Source organism: Balaenoptera musculus, chromosome 4 (genome assembly GCF_009873245.2).
Source record: "Balaenoptera musculus isolate JJ_BM4_2016_0621 chromosome 4, mBalMus1.pri.v3, whole genome shotgun sequence".
In the NCBI taxonomy this organism is placed as follows: Eukaryota; Metazoa; Chordata; class Mammalia; order Artiodactyla; family Balaenopteridae; genus Balaenoptera; species Balaenoptera musculus.
Window position 1 is genome coordinate 50,205,891 of NC_045788.1, and position 26,387 is coordinate 50,232,277.

General features: G+C 41.5%; 1 protein-coding gene across 4 annotated transcripts in view; it reads left to right on the plus strand.

Moving 5' to 3' along the window:
• The window catches only part of FNDC3B (fibronectin type III domain containing 3B), a 350,696-nt gene that overhangs the window by 262,659 nt on the left and 61,650 nt on the right, over positions 1-26,387 (plus strand). For all 4 annotated transcript variants that reach the window (XM_036850413.1, XM_036850412.1, XM_036850415.1 and 1 more), the window contains 2 exons: positions 11,024-11,162; positions 14,202-14,255. In XM_036850413.1, coding sequence (XP_036706308.1) covers positions 11,024-11,162; positions 14,202-14,255 — 193 coding nt within the window. The remainder of the gene's footprint in view (positions 1-11,023; positions 11,163-14,201; positions 14,256-26,387) is intronic.

Genomic DNA, 26,387 nt, shown 5'->3' on the forward strand with positions numbered 1-26,387 from the left:
CTAACGTGGTATATCTCTCCATCTGTTTGTGTCATCTTTGATGTCTTTCACCAGTGTCTTATAGTTTTCTTAGTACAGGTCTTTTACCCCCTTAAGTAGGTTTATTCCTAGGTGTTTTATTCTTTTTGTTGCAGTGGTGAATGGGATTGTTTCCTTAATTTCTTTCTGATCTTTCATTGTTAGTGTATAGGAATGCAAGAGATTTCTGTGCAGTAATTTTGTATCCTGCTACTTTACCAGATTTATTGATTAGCTCTAGTAGTTTCCTGGTGGCATCGTTAGGATTCTCTGTGTATAGTATCATGTCATCTGCAAACAGTAACAGTTTTACTTCTTCTTTTCCAATTTGGATTCCTTTTATTTCTTTTCCTTCTCTGATTGCCATGGCTAAAACTTCCAGAACTATGTAGAATAATAGTGGCAAGAGTGGACATCCTTGTCTTGTTCCTGATCTTAGAGGAAATGCTTTCAGTTTTTCACCGTTGAGAATGATGTTTGCTGTGGGTTTGTCGTATACAGCCTTTATTATGTTGAGGTAGGTTCCCTCAGTGACCACTTTCTGGAGAGTTTTTATCATAAATGGGTGTTGAATTTTGTCAAAAGCTTTTTCTGCATCTATTGAGATGATCATATGGTTTTTATTCTTCAATTTGTTAATATGGTGTATCACATTGATTTGCATATATTGAAAATTCCTTGCATCCCTGGGATAAATCCCAGTTAATCAGGGTGTATGATCCTTTTAATGTGTTGTTGGATTCTGTTTGCTAGTATTTTGTTGCGGACTTTTGCATCTATATTCATCAGTGATATTGGTCTGTAATTTTCTTTTTTTTGTAGTATCTTTGTCTGGTTTTGGTATCAGGGTGATGGTGGCCTCGTAGAATGAATTTGGGAGTGTTCCTTCCTCTGCAATTTTTTGGAAGAGTTTGAGAAGGGTGGGTGTTAGCTCTTCTCTAAATGTTTGGTAGAATTCAGAATTCACCCGTGAAGCTATCTGGTCCTGGACTTTTGTTTGTTGGAAGATTTTGAATCACAGTTTCAATTTTATTACTTGTGATTGTTCTGTTCATATTTTCTGTTTCTTCCTGGTTCAGTCTTGGAAGGTTATACCTTTCTAAGAATTTGTCCATTTCTTCCAGGTTGTCCATTTTATTGGCATAGAGTTGCTTGTAGTAGTCTCTCAGGATGCTTTGTATTTCTGCGGTGTCTGTTGTAACTTCTCTTTTTTCATTTCTAATTTTATTGATTTGAGTCCTCTCCCTCTTTTTCTTGATGAGTCTGTCTAAAGGTTTATCAATTTTGTTTATCTTCTCAAAGAAGCAGCTTTTAGTTTTATTGATCTTTGCTATTGTTTTCTTTGTTTCTTTTTCATTTATTTCTGCTCTGATCTTTATGATTTCTTTCCCTCTGCTAACTTTGGGTTTTGTTTGTTCTTCTTTCTCTAGTTCCTTTAGGTGTAACGTTAGATTGTTTATTTGAGATTTTTCTTGTTTCTTGAGGTAGGCTTGTATTGCTATAAACTTCCCTCTTAGAACTGCTTTTGCTGCATCCCATAGGTTTTAGATCGTCGTGTTTTCATTGTCATTTGTCTCTAGGTATTTTTTGATTTCCTCTTTGATTTCTTCAGTGATATCTTGGTTATTTAGTAGCATATTGTTTAGCCTCCATGTGTTTGTGTTCTTTACATTTTTTTCCCCTGTAATTTATTTCTAATCTCACAGCATTGTGGTCGGAAAAGATGCTTGATACGATTTCAATTTTCTTAAATTTACCGAGGCTTGATTTGTGACCCAAGATGTGATCTATCCTGGAGAATGTTCTGTGTGCACTTGAGAAGAAAGTGTTTTGTTGTTTTCGGATGGAATGTCCTATAAATATCAATTAAATCTATCCTGGTCTCTTGTGTCATTTAAAGCTTGTGTTTCCTTATTAATTTTCTGTCTTGATGATCTGTCCATTGGTGTAAGTGAGGTGTTAAATTCCCTCACTGTTACTGTGTTACTGTCGATTTCCTCTTTTATAGCTGTTAGCAGTTGCCTTATGTACTGAGGTACTCCTATGTTGGGTGTGTATGTATTTATAATTGTTATATCTTCTTCTTGGATTGATCCCTTGATCATTATGTCGTGTCCTTCCTTGTCTCTTGTAACATTCTTTATTTTAAAGTCTATTTTATCTGATATGAGTATTGCTACTCCAGCTTTCTTTTGATTTCCATTTGCATTGAATATCTTTTTCCATCCCCTCACTTTCAGTCTGTATGTGTCCCCAGGTCTGAAGTGGGTCTCTTGTAGACAGCACATATATGGGTCTTGTTTTTGTATCCATTCAGCAAGCCTGTGTCTTTCGGTTGGAACATTTAATCCATTCACGTTTAAGGTAATTATCAATATGTATGTTCCTATGACCATTTTCTTAATTGTTTTGGGTTTGTTTTTGTAGGTCCTTTTCTTCTCTTGTGTTTCCCACTTAGAGAAGTTCCTTTAGCATTTGTTGTAGAGCTGGTTTGGTGGTGCTGAATTCTCTTAGCTTTTGCTTGTCTGTAAAGTTTTTGATTTCTCCATTTTATCTGAATGAGATCCTTGCTGGGTAGAGTAATCTTGGATATAGGTTCTTCCCTTTCATCACTTTAAATATATCATGCCACTCCCTTCTGGCTTGTAGAGTTTCTGCTGAGAAATCACCCGTTAACCTTATGGGAGTTCCCTTGTATGTTATTTGTCATTTTTCCATTGTTTCTTTTAATAATTTTTCTTTGTCTTTAATTTTTGTCAGTTTGATTACTTTGTTTCTCGGCATGTTTCTCCATGGGTTTATCCTGCGTGGGACTCTCTGCGCTTCCTGGACTTGGGTGGCTATTTCCTTTCCCATGTTAGGGATGTTTTTGACTATAATCTCTTCAAATATTTTCTCAGGTCCTTTCTCTTTTCTCCTTTTGGGACGCATTATACATGCGAATGTTGGTGTGTTTAATGTTGTCCCAGAGGTCTCTTAGGCTCTGTTCGTTTCTCTTCATTCTTTTTTCTTTATTCTGTTCCGCAGCAGTGAACTCCACCATTCTGTCTTCCTGGTCACTTATCCGTTCTTCTGCCTCAGTTATTCTGCTATTGATTCCTTCTAGTGTATTTTTCATTTCAGTTATTGTATTGTTCATCTCTGTTTGTTTGTTCTTTAATTCTTCTAGGTCTTTGTTAAGCATTTCTTACATCTTCTCAATCTTTGCCTCCATTCTTTTTCCGAGGTCCTGGATCATCTTCACTATCTTTATTCTGAATTCTTTTTTCTGGAAGGTTCCGTATCTACACTTCATTTAATTGTTTTTCTGGGTTTTATCTTGTTCCTTCATCTGGTACGTAGTCCCCTGCCTTTTCATTTTGTCTATCTTTCAATGTGGGTTTTGTTCCACGGGCTGCAGGATTGTAGTTCTTCTTGCTTCTGCTGTCTGCCCTCTGGTGGATGAGGCTATCTAAGAGGCTTGTGCAAGCTTCCTGCTGGGAGGGACTGGTGGTGGGTAGAACTGGATGTTGCTCTGGTGGGCAGAGCTCAGTAAAACTTTAACCCACTTGTCTGCTGATGGGTGGGGCTAAGTTCCCTCCTGTTGGTTGTTTGGCCTGAGGCGACCCAGCACTGGAGTCTTCAGGCCCTTTGGTGAGGCTAATGGTGGACTCTGGGAGGGCTTATGCCAAGGAGTACTTCCCAGAACTTCTGCTGCGGGTGTTCTTGTCCCCACGGTGAGCCACAGCAGCCCCCTGCCTCTGCAGGATGCCCTCCAATACTAGCAGGTAAGTCTTGTTCAGTCACCTGTGGAATCACTACTCCTTCCCCCTGGATCCCGATGCGCACACTACTTTGTGTGTGCCCTCCACGAGTGGAGTCTCTGTTTCCCCCAGTCCTGTTGAAGTCCTGTAATGAAATCCCTATAGCCTTCAAAGTCTGATTCGCTGGGAATTCCTCCTCCCATTGCCAGACCCCCAGGTTTGGAAGCCTGACATGGGGCTCAGAACCTTCACTCTAGTGGGTGGACTTCTGTGGTATAAGTGTTCTCCAGTTTGTGAGTCACCCACCCAGCGGTTAAGGGGATTTGATTTCATTGTGATTGCACCCCTTCTACAATCTCATTGTGGCTTCTCCTTTGTCTTTGGATGTGGGGTATCTTTTTTGGTGAGTTCCAGCGTCTTCCTGTCGATGATTGTTCAGCAGTTACTTGTGACTCCGGTGCTCTCTCAAGAGGGAGTGAGCGCATGTCGTTCTACTCCGCCATCTTCCAGAACACATCTCTTTTAGTATTTTTAAAAAATTATTTCCTAAAAAAAATGTCTACAGTCCCAATTTTAGTTACTTTGCTCTGGCTATTCCACAGTCCATATAGATCATTCATTCTCTTTCCTTATACAGCCTTTCATTTTTCAAGCTAGAGAATACTCTTAACACTTCCAGCCCCTATATAGAGTCAGTCTCTTCTGCCTTGAATTGCTTTGGGAGGCAGCTTGATGACATAGTAGGCAGAGCTTGGAATTTGGAATTAATGACTCAGGCACTTACTTAGGGTATGTGATTAGGCAAGCCATGTAAGCTTCAGTGTTCTTGTTTTCTTATTCATAAAATGAGGATAATAACGATACCAGCCTTAGAAAGATGGTATGAGAGCAAATGAAATATATGTGTAAATCTATTATAAATCTGTAACACCTATAAATGTTGTTTTGTTTGTTTTGTTTTTCCAAAGTGGTTGCAGATTTTCCACACTAAAAATAAAAAGGACTTCATGATGAAGTTTGACCATACCACTCATTATTTTATTGAGATAAAGATATATCATAATTGGAGCTGAAAAAAGCAGAGCAAAAATCTCTTTTTATGATGCAGTTAACATTCTCAAAATCTTAGTTCCAGGAATGTAAGCTTTTATCAACACAGTAGCCTCAAATATAATTTTAAATTTAATAGTCACCTATAAGGCCTCAAAAAGCTACATGGAAATATTTCCTCACTTTTCCACAACAGAAGTTCCAAAAGGATTCCATTACTGTACAGCTGCAAAATTAACAATTATATTTATTACCATTTTCATTTATTTGTACATTACCAATTTAGAAAGTGTCGCCTTATAGGAAGTCTGGAGAGCCAATGATGAAAACAGATGTTTCTTTTAGCAGTGCCAAGCAGGCTGTATTCTCCTTCTAGTTGTTAATAGTGCACCTTTTGACAAAGGCCTGCAGAAGTCTCTGTTCAAATCACTCTTCCGTAGAGTGAAAGGTTTCTTTCTCAGGTCAGGTACTGGCATCTCACCTAGGGCTCCTTTCTTGTTGCTTTTGGTTTTGCTATTCTGATTCCATCCCCTTCACATTGTTTGCTTGATATCTTTATGGAATTCTTTTTCTCATTTTCAGTTTTTTCCTCCCTCATGTTATTGAGGGAGACAATGAGTCTTGTCTGCGTTCACCAGTCAGATACACAACCATTTTTTAAAGTAGCAGCCTCTCAGTCATGGAGTTCTGTTATTGAACTGTATAGTGCTTGGCATCAGTTCCTAGGCAAGAAGAGCTCTTGAATTCTACTTGCCATCACCTCACTGTTATTGGGAATAATTTATTAAGAGACCAGTGGCATCCTTGAGATGGTGCTATAGGTTATGTGTCTGTAGCTGTTCAGATTGGCACTTGCTATGCCCTTTAGTCCAAATTCCACATTGAAAATTGTATCCTGAGACATTTCAGGTTTTAAAGATTATTTTCCTCACTTTTTGCTATGTATTTTCGTGTCATTGCTCCACATCTATCTGACCACTTTTTTATTTTTTCTCCTAGTGATTGAAGAAAGTAATTCCTCAATAATTCCTCTATTATGTTGATGTAAAAAATTTAGGTGTTGGGTCCTGGGTTATTTTTATTAAAGTCATCACTTTTATATTAGTTACCCATTTCTTACACAGATTGCTTTTTTTGGTTTAATGTTGGTTGAATGTTTAAAAGGAATCAATTTGTAACTGTCAAAGTGTATTTATTCAGTGTTTCCATATAGGGTATTGTGTTATGGAATGACGCCACCAATGCAGAATCTCCCCTGTGTGTGTGTGTGTTGCGGAAGAAAGAGGAATGAGAAAAATCCAATACATACATACATACAAATAAATAACATTCTATTTTGTAATACTTATGCATAAGTATGTAACTTTACAATCACAAACATTTATATATTCATTTATTTATACATATACAAAGAAAAGCATATTCCTCTTTTAATTGGTAGTTTTATAATTAATAGTGACATTGAAACAATCATTTTACTGTGGGAGTCAAGAATTTATATTTTTATCAATGACAGGATAATCAGGAATTTGAGTGTTGGAATGGATAGCAATTTCAATGCAGAATTTGAGGCCGTTTTGCAGTCATTGTCATAAACAATTTGGCAAAGAGGTTGCCCAGAGATGATACCATGTAATAACATTTCCCAGAAAAATTATGTGATGAAGCATTTCCAAAAATATGTGGTTGACCAGCTCAGTGTGGGGTTATGAAGTAGGTGTTATTTAATTTATTTTTTTTAACATCTTTATTGGAGTATAATTGCTTTACAATGGTGTGTTAGTTTCTGCTGTATAACAAAGTGAATCAGGTATACATATACATCTATCCCCATATATCCTCCCTCTTGTGTCTCCCTCCCACCCTGCCTATCCCACCCCTCTAGGTGGTCACAAAGCACAGAGCTGATCTCCCTGTGCTATGCGGCTGCTTCCCACTAGCTGTCTATTTTACATTTGGTAGTGTGTATATTTCAATGCTACTCTCTCACTTCGTCCCAGCTTACCCTTCTCCCTCCCCGTGTCCTCAAGTCCATTCTCTACGTCTGCGTCTTTATTCCTGTCCTGCCCCTAGGTTCCTCAGACCCATTTTTTTTTTTTGATTCCATATATATGTGTTAGCATATGGTATTTGTTTTTCTCTTTCTGACTTATTTCACTCTGCATGACAGACTCTAAGTCCATCCACGAAATAGGTGTTATTGACTAGAAATGGCAGCTCCTGGTACGTTACAGACGTGCTGGAGGAAGGGGGAGGCAAATTTCTGAAATTTTTGGAGCACCTGTTCCATACACATTTAGTTGGTACTTAAACTGAAACAAATGTGCAAACCCAACACAAGATTAGTTATATCCTTAGAAAAGTGTATTCCTCGTTGCTGGTATAAATGCTAAAAGAACTGAATTGTTTGCTGATATATTTAACTTAGGACACTGGTCCTACTCCACAGATCTTCCTGTCACATTGTGGTATTTAGAGAAAACACATCACCATCATGTGAGAAACATGATTGCAACATTCTTGAAAATGTAATGTCATTTACAGAGACTTTTCTGTGAAAATTACTGGTAAAAGCGGAGCAGGTAGTTACTACAGTTATTAGTTGCTATCTATTTACTGAACAATTTGAATTGACAGATGTAATCATGAGGTACTTAGATGTCATGTCAAGTTTTAGGTACTGAGTGCAGCACGTTTATATTGCCGCGTAAAATAGATCTTGTTTCCTTTGCAGACAGACTTTTTACAAGTGCAGAGCATTGACTCCGCACTTAGACAAACTATAACATTCTCTGAGTTTAAAGACGAGGGAACTAACTCCTGCCAGCCCTTACAACTGTCCATCCTCAAGTACCTCACATTTTTACTTGTGCCATCAGGTTCCTTCATTCCTACTGTCATCCTCCCAACCTGGCTGTCAGGAGCCTCCTTCTCTCGTGTTTCTCTAGCCCGATAAGTATGGATTTGTGACTCTAAGAATCTCATTGAAAAGAAAGAACGAACTTGGCTGAGTCCAGCTCCCCCCGGATAACTAACTGCGGTCTGCTTGTCCTTGGCAGGCTCTTCCCCTCCCTCCTTTCCTCTGCTCTAATTACCCACATGGATCTTAGGTGCTGACTGTTTTTGTGGATGTTTAGGACTTGGTCTATCTGAGTATAGTCTGAATTCATAAGCAAATGCCTAGTGACCGCAACATGAGATACCTCCTGGGAACGGAAGTGGGTAAAGAGGATTGGGTAAAAGGCAGCGAAAAAGCAATCTCAGTTCCGGGGAGCAGTAGGGAGTGGTGGGGGCTCTGAACTGGACAGCACCTGCCCATCTAAAGGGGGAGCTGCTCTCAGTTTCATTTAATTCCTGTCATTCAGGTCTGCAGCTCAGTGTTGCTAGAACTTCTGGTTTTTAAGAGAAGCCAGAGGTTCATTTTTTTAAACGAGAGATCTCCATTTTTTTCAGCATTGGCTTAATTTTTAACTTTTTGTTTCTGAAGATTTCAGTTATAGTCAAAAGTAGACAGTAATTTAATGAACTCTCATATACCCACCACCCAACTTTTTATTCCCTTGGTGCCTTCTCCTACCCCCTCCCCCAACAGTTATTTTGAAGTAAAGTCCAGACATCATATTATTTCACCTGTGAACCACATTACCATCATCACACACCCCATGCCCATCCAAAATAAACAAAAATGGTAAATTCCTTCATGTCTTTAAAATCCAGACACTGTTCCCATTTCCTCAACTGTCCTAAAAATGAAGGGTTTATTTCTTCAGTTTGTTGTAATTGGAATTCAGACATGGTTTGAGTATTGTGTTTGGCTTATAGCTCTTAAATTTCTTTTAAGCTATAGGTTTTCCCTCTATCCTTTTTTTCTCTTCTTGCAATTTATTTGTTGGAATAAATTTTTTTTTTTTGTCCTGTAGACTTTTCCACACTGTGAATTAGCCTGATTGCATCCTGTAGTGTTGCTTAATAATGTTCTCTCCATGTTTCCTATAAAGCAGTGAAGAGGCTTAATCAGATACAGGTTCAATTCTTCTGGCAGGGATTTTATAGATAGTGGCATGGTCTCTCATTAGGAGTGCATAATGTCTGCTTGTCTCTTTTTTGGTGATCGTTGCCTACATCCTTTAATTCACAGGTGGCGGTAATATTTTAAAACACTATATTCCTTCCCTCCCCCCACACGTATTTTGGGCAAAATACAATCGATAAGCCATCAGTTAGAGAATTCAGCTGATCTGTTAAAGTTCAGGCTGGAACCCTGCCCATGTCTGGAACATTCTGTGATTCATTTTTAAGTAACTTACTCCCAGTAAACCTGTCCTGATACATGGAAATGATTTTGCCAAGTCTCCTGTTTCATTTTCTGTTATCATGTGCCTACTTACAGTGAATGCAAAAAGGAGCATTTCTGTCATCAGGTTGTGTGATGAGCATCCTAATGAGAGGTATCTTTTGTTTGGATCAAATATCATGGTGTCCTCCCCTAAGGCAAACAAGTCAAATATCCAGTAAATATGTATTTTACCTGTTAGAATGGAAGGTAGGCATGTCTGTTAGTACTTTTGACTTGCATGGCCTCTATAAATTTTTTGTGGTGGACTTTAGGTGTATGATTTTTAAAATCCTTTCTCCTCAGTTAGGTCCTATTTTCCATAATGTTATCTGTAGCTGTTATTTATTCATTGGGCAGAGTGAGGGGAAGTGGATTGCAGGATGAATAGGACAGTAGGGAATACAGTATAGCAGTTAGATCTCCATGACTGAGTACAATTGATCCGACTTTCTAGCTGTGTAGCTTTGGGAAATTTACTTCACCTCTCTAGTCTGAGTGTTCTTCTGTCTTTAACGGCAGCTCATAAAGAGTTGTTAAGAGTTAAGGACTTGGGCTTCCCTGGTGGCGCAGTGGTTGAGAGTCTGCCTGCTAATGCAGGGGACACGGGTTCGAGCCCTGGTCTGGGAAGATCCCACATGCCGCGGAGCGGCTGGGCCCGTGAGCCACAACTACTGAGCCTGCGCGTCTGGAGCCTGTGCCCCGCAACGGGAGGGGCCGCGATAGTGAGAGGCCCGCGCACCGCGATGAAGAGCGGTCCCCGCACCGCGACGAAGAGTGGCCCCCGCTTGCCGCAACTAGAGAAAGCCCTCGCACGAACCGAAGACCCAGCACAGCCAAAAATAAATAAATAAATGAAAATAAAAGTAGCTATAAAATTTAAAAAAAAAAAAAAAAAAGAGTTAAGGACTTGATGTATTTACAAATTCTGAATAGCTTAATCCATGCATCTTTTTTAGGCAGCAAAGGATTCTTTGTTGTCTTTTTAAAAGAGTATGTCTTCACGTTTTTTTTTTTAATGCCCAATATTTAAAAAATGAAAAAGTAGAAAAGAAGACGGTAAAAATCAGCATAATCCTATTTTATGCTATTTGAAAGGAATGTAGTTTTATAATAGTGTGTTATATGCTTTTTTTTCACAGCTTCTTTGGAGAAATCAGGTCCATATGTTGAGTATCGAGCCAGGCATTTTAATGTGCAGAATGCCCATCCTTAATCTTGGCTCCAGGTGTAAGAGTTAGATGTTCACATGGGTAAACTGTACCTGAACCGTGTTTTTAATGAATTAGAAGAGAGATGCATTTGGCAGCAGCAAGCCTGTTTCTGTGTGTGAAATGTGCTTATCTCTACCTAAATATCTGCAGTATTATAAACAGTTCAAAGATGATATCTACTTTGTTGTTTGTACTTCTACCTCTCCCTCTCGGTTTGTGGACTCATCACTGCTTCTGGTCTCCTTTGACCCAACCCTCATCTGTACTTTTAGCCTTTTTCCAGACAAAGTCAACCAGAGAGTGGCTTGATGGATTTTAGAATACATATTTGGAGGCCATTTTGGGGAAAAAGGGTATTTCCTCGTTGAGCATATTCTTCTCCAGTCAGTAGACTCTGCCCGTCTTACATGGGGCTGGGTGGCTCTGACAGTTAGTGGGAGGAGAGAATGCATTGAGTCACATCACCTGCTGGGATGATTTTCCCCTGAAAATGCTGACCATAGTTAGGTCAGGACAAGACCAGTAAATAAGAATAAGGGTCATGGTGTGTACTACATAAGAAATTCTGTTCCTCTGTGGAAAGTCCTGGGGCAAAGCTGAGACAAAAACCCCGGTCTTCTGTGATGGGCCTCTGCCACTGACTGTATTTGTCTGTCTGTTTTCAGGGTATATGCTATGTACAATTCCGTAAAGGGATCCTGCTCTGAGCCGGTTAGCTTCACCACCCACAGCTGTGCACCCGAGTGTCCTTTCCCACCTAAGCTGGCACACAGGAGCAAAAGTTCACTAACCTTGCAGTGGAAGGTGGGTAGCGCCAAGTGGCGGGAATATTCTGAAGTCTGTAGCCATTTGAAACATTTATTTAGCAGTATTCCAGTTTGGTGGTGGTGTTTCATTTTCTGCATAGTGACTATGTGAAACAAATTATAATGATATCAAAAGTTGCCATCTCTATAAAAATTGGGCAAAACAATGGGAGAGGGAACTGTGAAATCAAGTGTTAGCTTTCTTTGCAGGGTCATGAGCAATACTTTATAAGTGATATGAATACTTAAGATACCTAAATGTCATCACTTTCTAATGGTTTAATTCATTTCAACAGACATTTGAGGACTTGAGTAAAAAGTTTTTGTGAAGAAAGATTTAGAGATAAAGTAGGTTTATGGGGTCCGTTGGCTTCTTTCAGTGGTGACTCTGCAATGTCTAATATTTAAAACTGCCTAGAATGTTTAGTGTTCTAAACTACATTAAGGTTTCATTAATTTTGACTAATTAGGCCGTAGGTCAGTTAGGATTACTAATTATTTTTTTTAACATCTGAATCAGGTAGTAGTTCTCATGAAATACAACTTTTTGGCTACAAATAACTCTTGTCAAAGAGAGGTCCTTAAACTAGTATATCATTGGCTTATCAGTCACAGTTGTGTGTTTGTAAGAAAATAGTAGATTATGTTATCAATCTCTATAGTAATTATTTCTGTATATTTATACTTTAAAATATAGTTCAAAATGTAAAATTTATAGAGGTAGAGATAATAAAGATTTGTGGTATTGGGGGGAAACACTGATGTGCAAATAAGATGACTAGGGAGATTCCTTATTGGTGAACAAATACTTTGTCCTTTTGTTCTTAGACCAGAGGGTCAAATTTATCTTGGGAGTTGATGAGAGCAGTTGAGAGTAGTGGTTAGCAACAAAGCATGGGCTTCTGTAGACCCCTCTCGTAGCCAGTGGCCAACATTGAGTGTGTTATTTGGACAAAGGCAAAGTTGTAGAATCTGAACTATTTTATTTTCCTTCCTGGCTTCCAGGGATAATCCAGGTCAGTGATTCCCCACCTTTTCAGAGTTTTAACACCCAACTGGTCATCATTGTTTTAAGTCCTTGGAGCATATACGTCCATTTTAAAATGTGTTCTGTATTTATACATATACGTATATAAATATATCTTAAGGAAAGAATTAAAATCCATTTTGTTTGGAAAAGTATAAGAAATCTTAAAGATTACCAGAGGGACCCTGGGGTCTTATAAACCTAAAGTTGGGAATCACTGATACGTACTCTGCTTAAAACCTGGATGAAATTCAGGCCTCAGGCAGACCAGCAACTTCAAGAAAAAGATTTCTTACTAGGAGGAAAATGTTTCACAATTTCTTTCTCTCTTTATTTGATTGTAAATCAGAAGCACATTATTGTTCCATTCAGTTACGCGCAAACTTGAAAGTTCTGGATTCAGTTCAGTTTTCGTGTTCTTAGAACAGATTTTCCAATAACGGTGCTCCAGTTGGGGGTACAAGGAGAGGGCGACCATGCTCTGGCTGCCCATCTGTCCTTGAAGCCACCAAGACACTGAGAGAGCTCAGGGCCCTCTAACGTCATCCTGTTAGCGCCAGGAGATAGGGCAACACAAACACCAGGGGCTGTGTCCCCACCCTCAAGGAATCAGGGACTCGGTGGTGGGGCAGGACATCAGAAAGGAATATATGAGCATCATAAATGTAGTTCTTACCTTAGAAATGGGTTCTCAGCTAAAACCTTGATTTTGTCCGTTATTTAGAACTTTAAATGTAACCCTATCCTTTCTCCCAAATCGAGCCCACAAAAGCCTGAAATTGCAGTTTAGTAGAACATACAGCACTCACCCATAATTGGGGCTTGGAACTCTAAGATTATATGACTCAGAAGAAGGAAGGAAGGAAAGGCCAGGGCGAAGAGTTTCTTTATTAATTAACTAATATTTACTGAGCCCTCGATGTTAATACATTTATTATTAACACTAATAATGCAACAGCTACTGTTTACTGACTGCTTCCTGTAACACCGGGGCAGTTTAGTAAGTGATTTACATATATTCTCCCAATTCCTTATCACACCCATCCATTCTTGGAATAAGAAACTAAGCATTGATATTAAGCAACTTACATCAGACCACTCGTGACAAACAGCCGAGAGGGGCTTCAGTGTAGCTCTGGTGACCTGGCTGCCTTTGCTGGGGGCAGGTCACCACATTCTATGGGGCCCTGGCTCTTTCCTGCGAAGAGCCAGGCCCAGGTGCGTTTGTGCCTGGGAGACATGGTCTTACTATCTTAGTGCTGTGAGGGACTCCACAGTAGCACCCCCTTCTGGCAGCTCTGACCCTACAAAGCACTCTTTTCTCCAGAGTTCTTTACTTCTCTTCCCATTGTCCAAAGCCTGCTTTCTCAGTAAAGCAGATCTCAGTATGCTTTTAGGAGGAAAGCAAATGATGATTTGCTTTTTGCTAATATGCTGAGGGCTAACTGCCCCTGGTAATCTATCCAGGAGATCCCAGTTTTTCTCATTTTTAAAAAAAGGGCAACCTTAATGCCACAGAAGGCTTTCTAATCTTAAACTCTTAAAACAACAACAAAAACTGTATGGGGGAAGTTACAAAAATATGGACTTTAGACTCTTGAACCTAGGTGGGTCAGCTTTACCTTATCAGACCCCAAGCAGTGCCTCTGTTTCTCCCCTGTCTTTTTTCTCCTCCAGCCTTGAACTTAACATGCCTCTTAAAAGTTTTATCCCCGGAGGAGGAAGTAAGGCACCATGTGGGTGTAAAGGTAGAGGTGGTGGGGAAGGCAGGCTTGGCTGTTTGTGGGGTACGATTTATTAATAGTGGGGCTCTCTCTACTAGTTGACTTGTATTAAAATTGGTTTTGTGATAATGTTTGAAGAAGCAAATGCAGGAGGTATCCAGGGTTATCCCCCTGCAGGGAGAGTACAGTACTAGGATGGACATTGTATTTGAACCAAGTGGAGAGCTTATAACTTTTGTCTGTGAACAACTTTCTCTAATCTCATTTTATTTATTTATTTTTTTAGGCACCAATTGACAACGGTTCAAAAATCACCAACTACCTTTTAGAATGGGATGAGGTAATCATATTTTTATGTTCATCCATCTAAAACACCTTTTAAAAATGAAATTGCTGAACAAATGCCATTTTATTCTTTTTTGAAGATATGCTAAACACATGGAAAAAATAATGTAAGTAGAGAAAACTTTAAACCAATAGTTATTGACTGTGGAAAATGAAGACGGACTGAAGTGTAGTGAATTGTGCATTAAAATATATTTATTTGACTTATTTGCAAGAAATGCTACTGAAAGAAAAGATAGGATCTTACCTATTGTGGAGACCCTAGTATCTGACCAAGAATTGACTTCTTTGTTATCTTGACTGCCCAGGGCCAGCCTGCATAGATGGTTTCCATAAGGTAAACCGCACTGCAGCCTGGGAAGCCTAGTTTGTTTCTCTGTGGGAGCAGGGCAGGGGAGACGACAGCACCTGGAGGTCTCACCCACCTGCAAGCCCCCTACCTGCTAGACCATCCTAGAAGGGGTGCCCCCTTTGCTGTTTCTGTCACCAGAGGCCTTGGATGGTATCCATGGTGAAGTCTTCTTACACTGTAGGCCACTCTCTGCTGAATGGTGACCCAATGCTTTCCTGGCCTCACTAACACTGCACAGAATCTCAGGCAGGAACACGGGATGCAGAAATCTTCTGTTTCTAAAAAGCAATGATACTATTCTTGTATATCTTAATTCCGTTCATTCATTTACCTGTGTTTTATTCTCTTTCTGTGATCAAGCAAACAGACTAAGGATTTTAAGAATAGGAAATGTTGACTTTGGAGAGTAATGCAAGTTAACTAGTCTTTGTGACTTAAATTTAGGGGCACTGAAAGATTCAGAACACAGGCTTAGGCAAAAAGCCACTTATCAAGTGTGGGAAAAATATTTTAACCAAATGTAAAATGAAAACGGATGAAATTCTCATGATGAAATTTTGATGTGGAAAGGGGGCTCTTTATCTTCTGCTTTTTGCAGAAGCATATTTTCCCATCTGGGTTGCATCTGAACAGCTAGAGTTCCAAGTTACCAAAGACAATGATCTATTGTTCTTAGGATCCTTGTGAGTAGTTCCTATGTACAGATTGGTGAAATCTCAGACTTAACCAGTATATTTTACAGATTAGGTGGATTTCATGTTAAGGCGGCTTGATTGGAAAGTGAAACCACCCCCTGTGGTCCTTGTGGTTGAGGTTTTATATCGAGATAGAGTTTACCCAGTAAAGAGCTTTTTTCCTCTCCATATCTTCTCAGCGCACTGGTGAGTGTGTGTGTGTTTGTGTGTGTGTGTGTGTGCCCTGTGTTTTTTGCTGCTTCTCTGCCTTGGACCATGGCTTCATAAGTTAAGTAAGGTCAGTGGGAAACCTCAAGAAAAACCCAGGTGCTGCAGGAAATGGTAATGGTGACTCAGTTGTTGGCCACCTTACCTTTGAATTTGACTTGAAAGTGTGCTGGCATGATGCTGGGAGGAAACATGCTACAGCCTCACATGAAATGGAGAAGCTCCTCTGATGATCATTTGTACTCAGTAGGACCCACTATGGACGAATGACCACAGAATGTGAAGTTGTTTATTTTGGGCCTTCTCCTGCCTTTCCCGTCCTTGCTCTCCTTCCGTCTTGCCCTCACTTCCATCCTAATTCTTCTGTCTTCCCCTTTCCTCTTTATATTCCCTTCCTGCTGGTGTCGGCTCTGGTGAGCTTTCCTGGAAATTCCAGGCTAATTGACTATAGGCCTTTTGCCAACACAGGAATCCTTTTATGTCCTGTGGCTTAATATTCTTCAAGGAAGAAAATCAAATGTACAGAGAACAACATCTGACCTGCAGAAAGTGAGAGCACGTGAGGCTCTGGCTCTCCCTCCAAAACCTTCTGCTGGTGGTGTCTGAGCCAGGTGCACCTGGTACACGTCTCTTTCCAGACCGTGCCCTGGTGGAGTACGGTGGGGCAGGAGAACAGGAGGGGGGTTCAGCTGGAGTTCCCCCACGCCCAACCCTCTCCAAAGCCAGAGCTCGCCTCTCCCAGCCATGCCCTCACGGCCTCTATGGCACCCAGGGGGCTGTAGAAACAAAAAGGGCAGAAAGGTGGGTGGGTGCACAAAGGAGCAGATCCCCGCCTGAGAGGGAAGCAGGTATTGTTCAGTCTCGAAGAAGCTTTTGTTCAGGAGTCTCACCCCGCCCCATTCCTGCTGTGGCACCTGGTCTGAGAATCACAGCTTGGGGTGAGGTGACCCCATCTACATACATGCCACCACGAATGTCTCATCCCATATTTTTACTATATCAGCCCTGGCTAGAGTTCCCAGAATTTATTCTTTTGCTCAATTTTTTTTAAAACATTTATTTCATTTATTTTTTATTTTTTTGGCTGCGTCAGGTCTTAGTTGCGGTACACGGGATCTTCATTGGGCACGCGGGCTCTTCGTTGTGGCGTGCAGGCTTCTCTCTAGTTGTAGCGTGCAGGTTTGCTTTCTCTAGTTGAGGCGCGGGCTCAGTAGTTGTGGCGCGCGGTCTTAGTCACCCTGTGGCATGCGGGATCTTAGTTCCCCGACCAGGGGTCGAACCTGCGTCGCCTGCATTGGCAGGCGGATTCTTTACCACTGGACCACCAGGACAGTCCCTCTTTTGCTCAAATTTTTAATCACCATTCCAATAAAATAATTAGTGTAAAATTCTGAAGGTGTTAGTAAACTAAGAGCACAGGACCTCAAGTCCTACTGTCAAGTTTCTAGAAAAAGAACTTCATGAATGAAGGAGCAGAAGCAGAGAGGCCAGTGAGTACCTGGCCTTTATTTCTCCTACGACTGGGGTTGCTGTGCTGAGTTGACCTTAAAATCAAGAGCTAACCACCTGCTGGTCTCTGAAGGCAGGTGTGGCCCTAATGGGGAACAGAAAACAGAACCCTGAAGCATGGGGGGGAAGCTGATACATCCTCTCTCCTAAATTCATTGTCAATAATGTCACATCACTGTTCACAGACTTCACTTGGGAATTACTCACTAATAGTTCTGCAAGAGGGCTGGATGCCTGCTTTTCTCCATGAGTAATTGTGCCTAGCCACTCCCTTAATTTTTCCATCACTGCAGGAAGTAACTGTGACTACGAGATGGTAATGAGCGACTAAAAATGGAACACACAGGTGTCACTGGCTTTTCAGCTATAGCCATCAGTTTCAGTTTTCTCCTGAGACAGATCAGTTTTCATAACTTGGAAAGGTGTGGGCTTTCCTGGCCACGTCCCTTTGTTGGGGTGACTCAGATAAGTGGTAGTGTGAGTTCTACTCTTAGATATTGTTTTAACGCGTGCTCTACAGAAATGCTAACTGGTGCTATTAGCAGCTAGTTCCTCAGCACAAACGCAGGTCTCTTAAGATCTCACTGTGAACACGTGGCGTGGATTCATGCTGATGTGTTCAGTGACATGGTGTTCACCCAAAGAGAACTGGATTGTTTCTGCTTTGTCTCTAACTAGTCAAACAAATAATTTAACCCCCAAGTCTCAGCTTCTCCACTTGAAAAATAACGTCTGTTATCTCACAGGTAGGTTAAAATTGAATGAGACAACTTGGACAATGACAGATCCTGTGTAATGAGTATTTCAGACCACCTAAGCACATTGATGTTAAGATCTGGGGTAGGAAAAGTCAACAATACAGAAGGAGTGTATGAAAGGATTATGACATTTTTCTGTCAGGAACTTATGCAGGAGCCCTGAGGTTAATAGCTCTGGTTTGAACTAAATAAAGACGGATGTTAGTGCTATATATAGATGCTAATTTGCCATTAGCTTTGCTTCCAGACATGACATGTTGGGAATATACGAAAGAACCAGAAAAATCGCTTTGTGGGAATGTGACTAGTGGAGTTCCCGAGACTCTCCCTCACATGTGACTCAGCTAGCCCAAAAAGGGATGTCACCTTTGACTTTCCCGGTGACTAACGAGTGAACGCAACTGTAGAGCACAGCAGACCGAGAATGACATAAATACTGCAGAAATCAAGGGGAGTATGTTTTGAACTTGAACAGAAAAGGCCGGCAGCAGGTAGAGCCCAGAAGCCCGTGGGGAACCATCAGGCAGCCTGGCCTGGGCTCAGCAGCGCCACTGCAGGAACCTAGAGTAGGCGGCAGGCCCCAGACTGTCGCTCTGTGGGCACCTAGTTCCGGAGCAGCCAGCCTAGCTCATGCAGGGAAAGAGCTTGCCCCGTAGGAGGTGCTTGGCTCCTGCTTTATTAATCAGATTCCTGTTTCACTTAGGCATTAGTTAGATTGATAATCTTTCAAAAGGCTCCTTGGCACGAGTGAATTTGCACGTGGCTTTTCTGGTTAGACAGCCCTTCTTGGAAGAACCGTAGCATTGGCAAGCAGAGTGACTTCCTGGCCTCACGGAGCAGGTGAGGAGAGCCTCGCCGAGAGTGCAGCTGACGCCGTCTCTGAGGAGCCCTGCTGCCCGAGGCTGCAGAGCCTGTTGTTCAGTGGAGAAGACTGGGAAGGCCAGTGCCTACTCCCCAGCCCCTCGCCGATGCCTGGCTGAAAGTCAGGGGATGGTGCCGCTTGCCCAGGCCCACGAGCTCTTTGCCCATTCTCGGGGAGTGCCCTCTTGGAGATTGGAGAGTGGGGTCCCAGGTTCGTCTGTCATTTGTCCATCAAAAGCCGTATTTTACATAAGGGCTAAATCAGTGACCTGGCAGAACGACAGTGTTTTGCCACATCACAGATCTTTACCACCCCACGTCGAAGGGTGGTTTCTGAGGTCCCAGGGAGCAGCTTCCTCCACTCTAGCCCCTATGGAAGGAAACTAGGCAAGGAAGGATTTAATAACTCAGAGAAGTCCACAGGTATCAAAGACAGAGCTGAGTTAAAAGGAGCCCTCTCTTTTAGGGACCCCAGACATCTGCACACCGGAAGCAGATTCTCCGTGCTTTTTACCATTTGTCGTGTGTGATGACAAATGGGGGTTATTATGTATTAGGGCAGCAGACTTTGTGGGGAGCTTCCAGCTGAGGCTATATTACATATGCGCATCTTGGTCCTTGGCGCCTAATTTATCAACTCATTTGTCCTGCTTGTTGGTTGCCAGCTAGAGGATGGCTGCCTTGGGCCTTGGCTAGGTGGGTGAACTGAGCCCATCCGTCCCTTGGTTCATCCCTTCTATAGGCAGCCTGCTCTAAAATCACCCCCTTCCCTTCACTGGGATAGTCTCAACACATTGATCCTATCAGAGCACTCGACCTCAGGTGAACCTCCGTATATGGAGAGATATATAAGAACATTATGTTTGTTTGTTTTAAACCAGAGGAACATCCTTGGCTATTTCAGATAGCCAAGCCTCTCCCATTAATATAAAAAACTAGTGTGCCAGGGGATAAAATGCATGCGGTATTTATTTAGTAACATGCAGCCACAAACTACGCTACCCCCTTTTCTTACCTTTGAAAATTCCTCTGTGCCAGAGTGGTCAGTTAAATGAAAGAGGCATCACTGAGGGGAGAGTGAGGTTTGGTGCAAAGAACTTTGGAACCCACCCAGATGTGGAGTGTCCCCACCTCCCTGTTTTGAACCCCTTCTTATATATGGCTATGCTGAACACATACATGCTTTTATATCTCAAGCCAACATTTATCTTTGATGTTGCCTAGGGTCGGCCAACGCTGGTACAACTTCTAAATATAGATGTACTAGCAGACTAAATCTTCGAGCCTGGCAGTAGTTCAGTTGGCCAGTGCAGCCTTATTTTTTATTTGATTTATTGTTGATGTTTCTGACAGGTTGAACTATGCTGTTACAGAGAGTGCCTAGCCCAGAATCGCTCAGCCCATGTCTGGATCCAGCAGCCATGGGCCACGAGCACATGACAGCTGACAACCAAATGCATGTTATTTATTTAGCAGGCAGTTATCACACATGGTAAGAGCAGCTTGGGAAGGCAACAGGCATGGCTGTGAAAGAACCTGTAGGAGAAGGAGGTCAATAGATCAAGAAAACATCAGGAAGAGTACATGTCCCATGACCACAGGGCACCCTGGTGTTGGCCGTTCTCATTTTCTTGTGCCAGGAAGAGGAGCAGGAAGGATCACTTCCAATCTATTAATCTGAAGGCAGTTGAAAATATCAGCCAACTTCATCTCGTAGTACCAATGTTGGAAATACCAGCTTCCAAGATTGTTAGTGCAGTCCAGGGGAATTGGAAATGTCAGCCAGAGAAACCACAGCAACCTCAGTCTACAGAATTACTCCTGGCAAGAAAATACTGTGGCCTGAATTAGTTGGAGTATGTGTGAGTTGTAGGTATAGAATTGGCCATAGATGTGTTAAGTTCCTTAGCAGGAAACAAACCCATTTTAAGGATTCATCTTCCCAAGTGGTGAGGACAACGTTATGAAGATACTAAGTTTATAAAGAAGGAAAACAGATTTGAAAAAAAATTTTTTGTTTGTTTTCAGTTACATAGTTTTACAAATTAACAACTACTTTTAAACATATTTTAACTTTAAAAATTAGTTGGCATTTTATGAAATAAATACTTTTTATATACTTAGATTCCATTTTTCAAATAAGCAGACCTATCTGTAAATTGATTTATCCACTGGAACTTTATTCCATTATGTGTCATAAACAGATACCAAACAGAGGTAGAAACACGATTATATGCGAAGGTCCTTTGAAAGGTTATTTAATTTGCTCACTCCTGAGGCTTTAGGCTATGGAACACCTAAACTGTGCCCCAAAGACTTTTGCATGTCTGTATTTAAAAATATTCCCAGGGTTCTCTACAACTTTGGGGTTAGCATTATTAAAAATCTTAATTCTCTAAAATGTCACTCTGTAAAATGAAGTAACTGCATTGCCATTGATTAACAATTTTGGTTGATCTTTATCATATAGGAATCTTGTTACATTTTTAGCTTCTACAGAAATAATTTTTAAGATCTATTCAGAGAGGCCTTACTTTGTTGGACGCTTTGAGGGAAAAAGCATGTGCTAAGTGCATGTAGAAAATAGAAGCCTTTATCCAGGCATACTTTAAACATTGGTTTTGAGTACGAGCATGCACACTTCTGCTCCCTTACCTCCTGGCTGTTTATAGTACAGGAGGAATTTATAAAAGTTTACTGAAAAACTTCATATTATAGACATCTATGGACATCAAAATAGATGACTGTAATATTGCATAACAAATTACCTCAAAACTTAATGCCTGAAAACAGTCACTTTCTTATCTCATGGATTCTGGGTTGGGAATTTGGACAGGGCACTGGAGGAGTAGCTAGCCTGTGTTCCACAATTTCTGGCGGTTCAGCTGGGAGGGCTCGTTGGCTGGGAGCTGGAACCTTCTGGTGGGGCCCTCACTCACAAATCTAGTGGTCACCGCTGGCTTCGGTGGGACCTCGTCTCAGGCTCCCTCACAGCATGGCAGCCTCAGGGGAGTCAGAATTGCAAAAGTGAGCATTCCGGGGAAAAGACAGAAACTTCGTCATCTTTTCAGACCTCACCCTGGTAGTCACACAACTTCATTTCCACTCCATCTGTCAGTTACAAGAGAGTCACGAGCCCATGCACATTCAAGGGAAAGGGTCGTAGGCTTTGCTCCTCACTGGATGGAGAATCAAAGAATGTTTGGACATGTTTAGAATCGTCACCATGTGACATAAAAGGTTCTCCTGACTCTCCTAGTCCATTCATCGTTTTCCCTTTATCTTTGTGTAGCACATACAGTGTTTTAGGTACTATGCCCTAAGACTGTTATATGCAAGGGCATGGACTTTGAAAGTACAACATAACTCTTTTCCTACCCTTGCTCTCCTCTGAGTGTTCTGGGAAGAGGGGAAGGAAGACAGATGTGCCCCAGAGATGCAGTGGTAGGATGGGACTCAGGCCCCGTGGCCAGCGCGGCTCGCTAGCCGACGGGGTGTGACTCAGCGGTGCACAAACCCGGCCCTTCTCACTAAACAGATGGGAGAGATTACTGCCTGTTCCCTCAGTGATAAGGAAAGGGAACCCATGAGAAAAACTGCTTTCCTGCCAATTAATGTCTCTGCCTCATTGTTGCGCTACATGTGTCCTCTTCCTTTGGGTGACTCAGAGGAGGTCAGCAAAGTGCTCCCTCCCCCCTTTTTTGAGGGGATAATTAATATATTTAGAATCTTATTTAAGAGCTAATTTAAAATTTTAAACTAGATGAGAAAGAAAAATACTCAAGTAGGTAGTAAAAGGGCAGAAGATAAAATGAGAAAATAGAGAATATATTCCTTAAAGTATTTTAAACCTTTTATTTATCATTTATCCCCAAATTTCATTTTAAAGAGTGAAATAATATTTGAGAATATCTTTGTCCCTGAAGTTTATATTAACTCATCTTGAAAAATGTTTCCAAGGGTGAGTCACTGTCTGCTGTGTAGCCACATGGGTTGCATTTTACACACTCCCCCACGCTTCCTTCTCTCACCCCTGCCTTTCTAAGGTTGGGTCCTTTCACAGTCTGGCAAAAAGTTGACATTCTTCAGAGTGTAGCAGGAACTTTGTAGGACCTAAAAGAACATTCAGACTCTGATTATTATTAGGAGTGGTAACCAAATGTATGACCCTTCTACAAAGGGAGTGAGGATGAGGATGGAGCAGGGACAGATGTGGGTGGAGTGTGTAGCCTTCTGAGTGTGGTAAGGCTGCGATTCGCCCCCGAAGGTGGTGCCCCCGCTTCACTGTGTGAATCTAGAACTGAAAAGAAGCACTTGTTCACCAAGGATCGGATAAATGACACATCCAGACTAGGCCCGGTGAACTCTGTGGTAAATAGAGTTGCAGAGGCGTCAGGGAGCGGGCTGCCTGGAGGGATGGAAATTAAGCTGACCCAGTGGGGTCTAGGATGTAGATAATATGCAGTGTATTTTTGTTCAGTGGTAAGAGAGGTGATAGAGGCAAAGCAGGGGACCTCAGGACTGGGGAAGGAATCTGATATACGCTGTGTACATGATTCAGCTGCTGGCAAATCGAGCACTTTTAACCAGAATCGGAGGACAAGCACCCTGGACCCTGGGTGGAAAACAGTTCCATTTGTCTCAATGCCCAGGGTGGTGAATAGGTGCTCTCAGGCTAGGTCTGGGTGCAAGATGATGGCAGACCAGCGAGAACTGTGAGTTCATTTGAGCGAGAAGAGGGGCACAGCTGAAAAAGGAAGCAGCTGGGTTTGTAATGCCTCACTCCCTGCCAAAGTGAGCACCTTGAGCTCTGTTAACACACAGTCGGTTTGTATTCCAAGATTTCTTCACATTCTAGTAAAGATTAACCTTGTCCTTGAATGAACTCAGTGTGTGTGGTAGAAAAAATCATTTGGGCGTGCCCAAGATTATGAAATGGAAACAAGTCGGGGAACCCTGAAAATCTGCCCTTTTTGGCTTGTGGACACTGGCAGTAGCAAGTTAGTCCAGAACACGCTGGGGCTTCATGTCCAATGAGGTCAGTCGTCCAGTGGCTAGGGCTGCTCCAGGATGATCAAGGGTGTGGGCTTCCAGCCTCCTCTCACCTCTTTCTCTAGTAGGGGTGAAGTTTTTGTTGCTTCCCCGGGAGAACAGGAGCTCAAGTGCTCACCTTAGGGAGGTTCTGCTCCCGACTGCTCCCATGCTGCCCGTCGGTCACCCCCCAGGATGCAGAGTCAGGGTGCTCCTGGGCACCATACCTCAGATCTTGTAGACCAGCCAACTCCTAGACCTTTTGAACCCCGCTCTGTGTAGCACCCCACAAGTAGCCTGGCAGCAGTAGCTGACCAGGACGAGGCCTTGGCCACAGGTGTCCCTGCTGCCTGTGTTTGACCAGATTATTGATGACAGTAGGCCTACAAAGTGTCGAGAGAGATTATCCATTTCCATTAGGACCATGTTTTAGTAGGAGATTTTGCATGAAGCTAACTTTAAATTATTAAAAAGTAAGTTGGCTTTCCAAGTAAAGCAGTTATATCTCAGTAATCCTGTGTACTTTAAATTAGATTTTACTAAAAGAGGGAACATGCCATAAATTATAATATCTCAAAATCATTTGACGCCACGCTACCTACCAAACATGGAAGTTGTGATTTACCATTTGTAAAACTTCAGACAGTAGTGGCTTGGACATATTTAATTTCTGATAAATAGCGGTAAACATTCACATTATCACTCCTGTCCATTTCTCTCAATCTTCTAATCTTCTGAAGCATTATCTTTTTTTTTTTTTAAACCCTATCCATTTCTGTCAACAAGAAGAGCTGCATAATATTTTATTTATAAATGCTATTTGCAACCTGGGATCACGCTTGGTTTACAAACAGATTCTTCACATCGCCTGTACCTTTGAACGTGTACTTACTCTAATGCCTAAGACTGAAGCCATTTGAGAGCCTGGCATGGGCTTTCACGGACGACCAGGGGGACGCGGGAGCCATCCCACACTGGCGTTCTCCATCTTCACCTGCTAACCTCTCAGCTGTAGATTACCTCTGCACTGCAGTGACTCTTGTGAATATTAATTTCTTTCTTTTATATTAAACTCCCTTTTATATCCCTTTTATATTAAACTCCATGTCATACATGAGTATTTTCTTTTATTCAGAAGCTTCTCATGTCCGAAATATTTTTTTAACCTACTCCCACCCCCTTTTTTTTGTTTTATACTCAGTGACTTCTAAAAATTCACCGATAAGCTTTACTTTTTTAACTCTGTGAAATAGTTGTACTCTTACCCCCTTCAGATTCTACAAATACTGTTTCTAAAACTTGATTCTGTAGTTCCGACAACTCTGGGTCATTCTCTGTGTTCCTGAGGTCCATGCACATAGTTGCATATCTTGGAAGGTGTTAAGATGGAAAATTTGGCATGATTTATCTAAGCCAGTTGGAGTTCATTTAGTAATTGTTCTTGATACTGAAGTAGAAAAAAATTTTTTTTAATGTTAGCAATATAGGAAAACATCTTGAAGGTCACAGAATGCCTCTGTCCCCATTCTTTAGTGAGCCCCAGTGCCCTGGCCCCTTAAAATAAAAGTCTAGTTTCCATCATTGATGCCTCCCCACTCTTTTTTTCTCATTTAAACCACAGCCTGGTTTTCACCAAAGTAAAGCAAATCAACCTAGTAAGGAACAGACTGCTTTTATTTACTGGTTGTAGTTCTAAGCACGAGAAATGGGCAAAGGAGACCAAACAAAGAAATAGGAAAAATGAGGCATTGAAGGGGAGCCAACATTGGGTTTGGAAGGGATGAGGCTTCCGTGGCAGCAGGATGTGCCTTTCTTGCACTGTTTACTCTGAGCTCAGAAATAGAGGAGGAAAGAAGGTAGATCACGCTACTGCCTGAAATGGATACTACATACCAGGGCGTGCAGCGCATAGAGTGTAATCAGACACTGGATGTAATTATGCAAATGTATGCGTAAATGGGTTTTCTATGAATAAATTGTCTGCAGCAACCTTAACACTCAAGGTTAAAGTAAGCATAAGGGCGTGATTTGCGAGTCACAGGGTGACTTTGCTAAAGTAGCCGCTGAAAGACATTATGTTTGACTGCCTGCCCACCCCACTCCCCATTTTCCATAGTTGCACCTGAAGGTCCTTTGAACCCTTGATAAAATGAACTTCGGATCTTAAGGACTGTTAGGGCTTCTACTCCCTTCCTTGGAAAGGGTACCACCTTGCTTGTGAGGGGAGAGTTGGGAAGAGTTTGAGGATGAATGTGGCATGGTGGTTTTTAATCTGTTCAAGCTAGTTGTATATTTATTTTTAACTAAACTTCACCTAGAATGTTTCTTTCAGTAGTAAGCATTTGGAGGCCTGCTTTAAGGAAGGAAGTGCTTAAATTTGCTTAGGAGAAAAATGTGCTTTCTTTGTTCTTTATGTAATAAATTGAGAATTTCAAGCATTCCTGAAAGTCCTGGGCCCAGCTGTCTGATTAAAATGCTAATTCATCCACTGTTAGCATGTGGTTTTCTTTTGCATAAACATAGATAAAATTCTGTGGATTATGGGTATGAAATATTCTAGAAAACTGCCGATGTGAGTATTCCATGCCTCTGAGCATGGCACAGCGTAGTTAAGTTATGTTTTTGTTTTCTTACTTCTATTAAGAGAACCCAATGGAGTGTTTTCTTTTTCCTTCGAGGAATGTGAAGCATCGTGTAAGGCTAGGAATGCATTA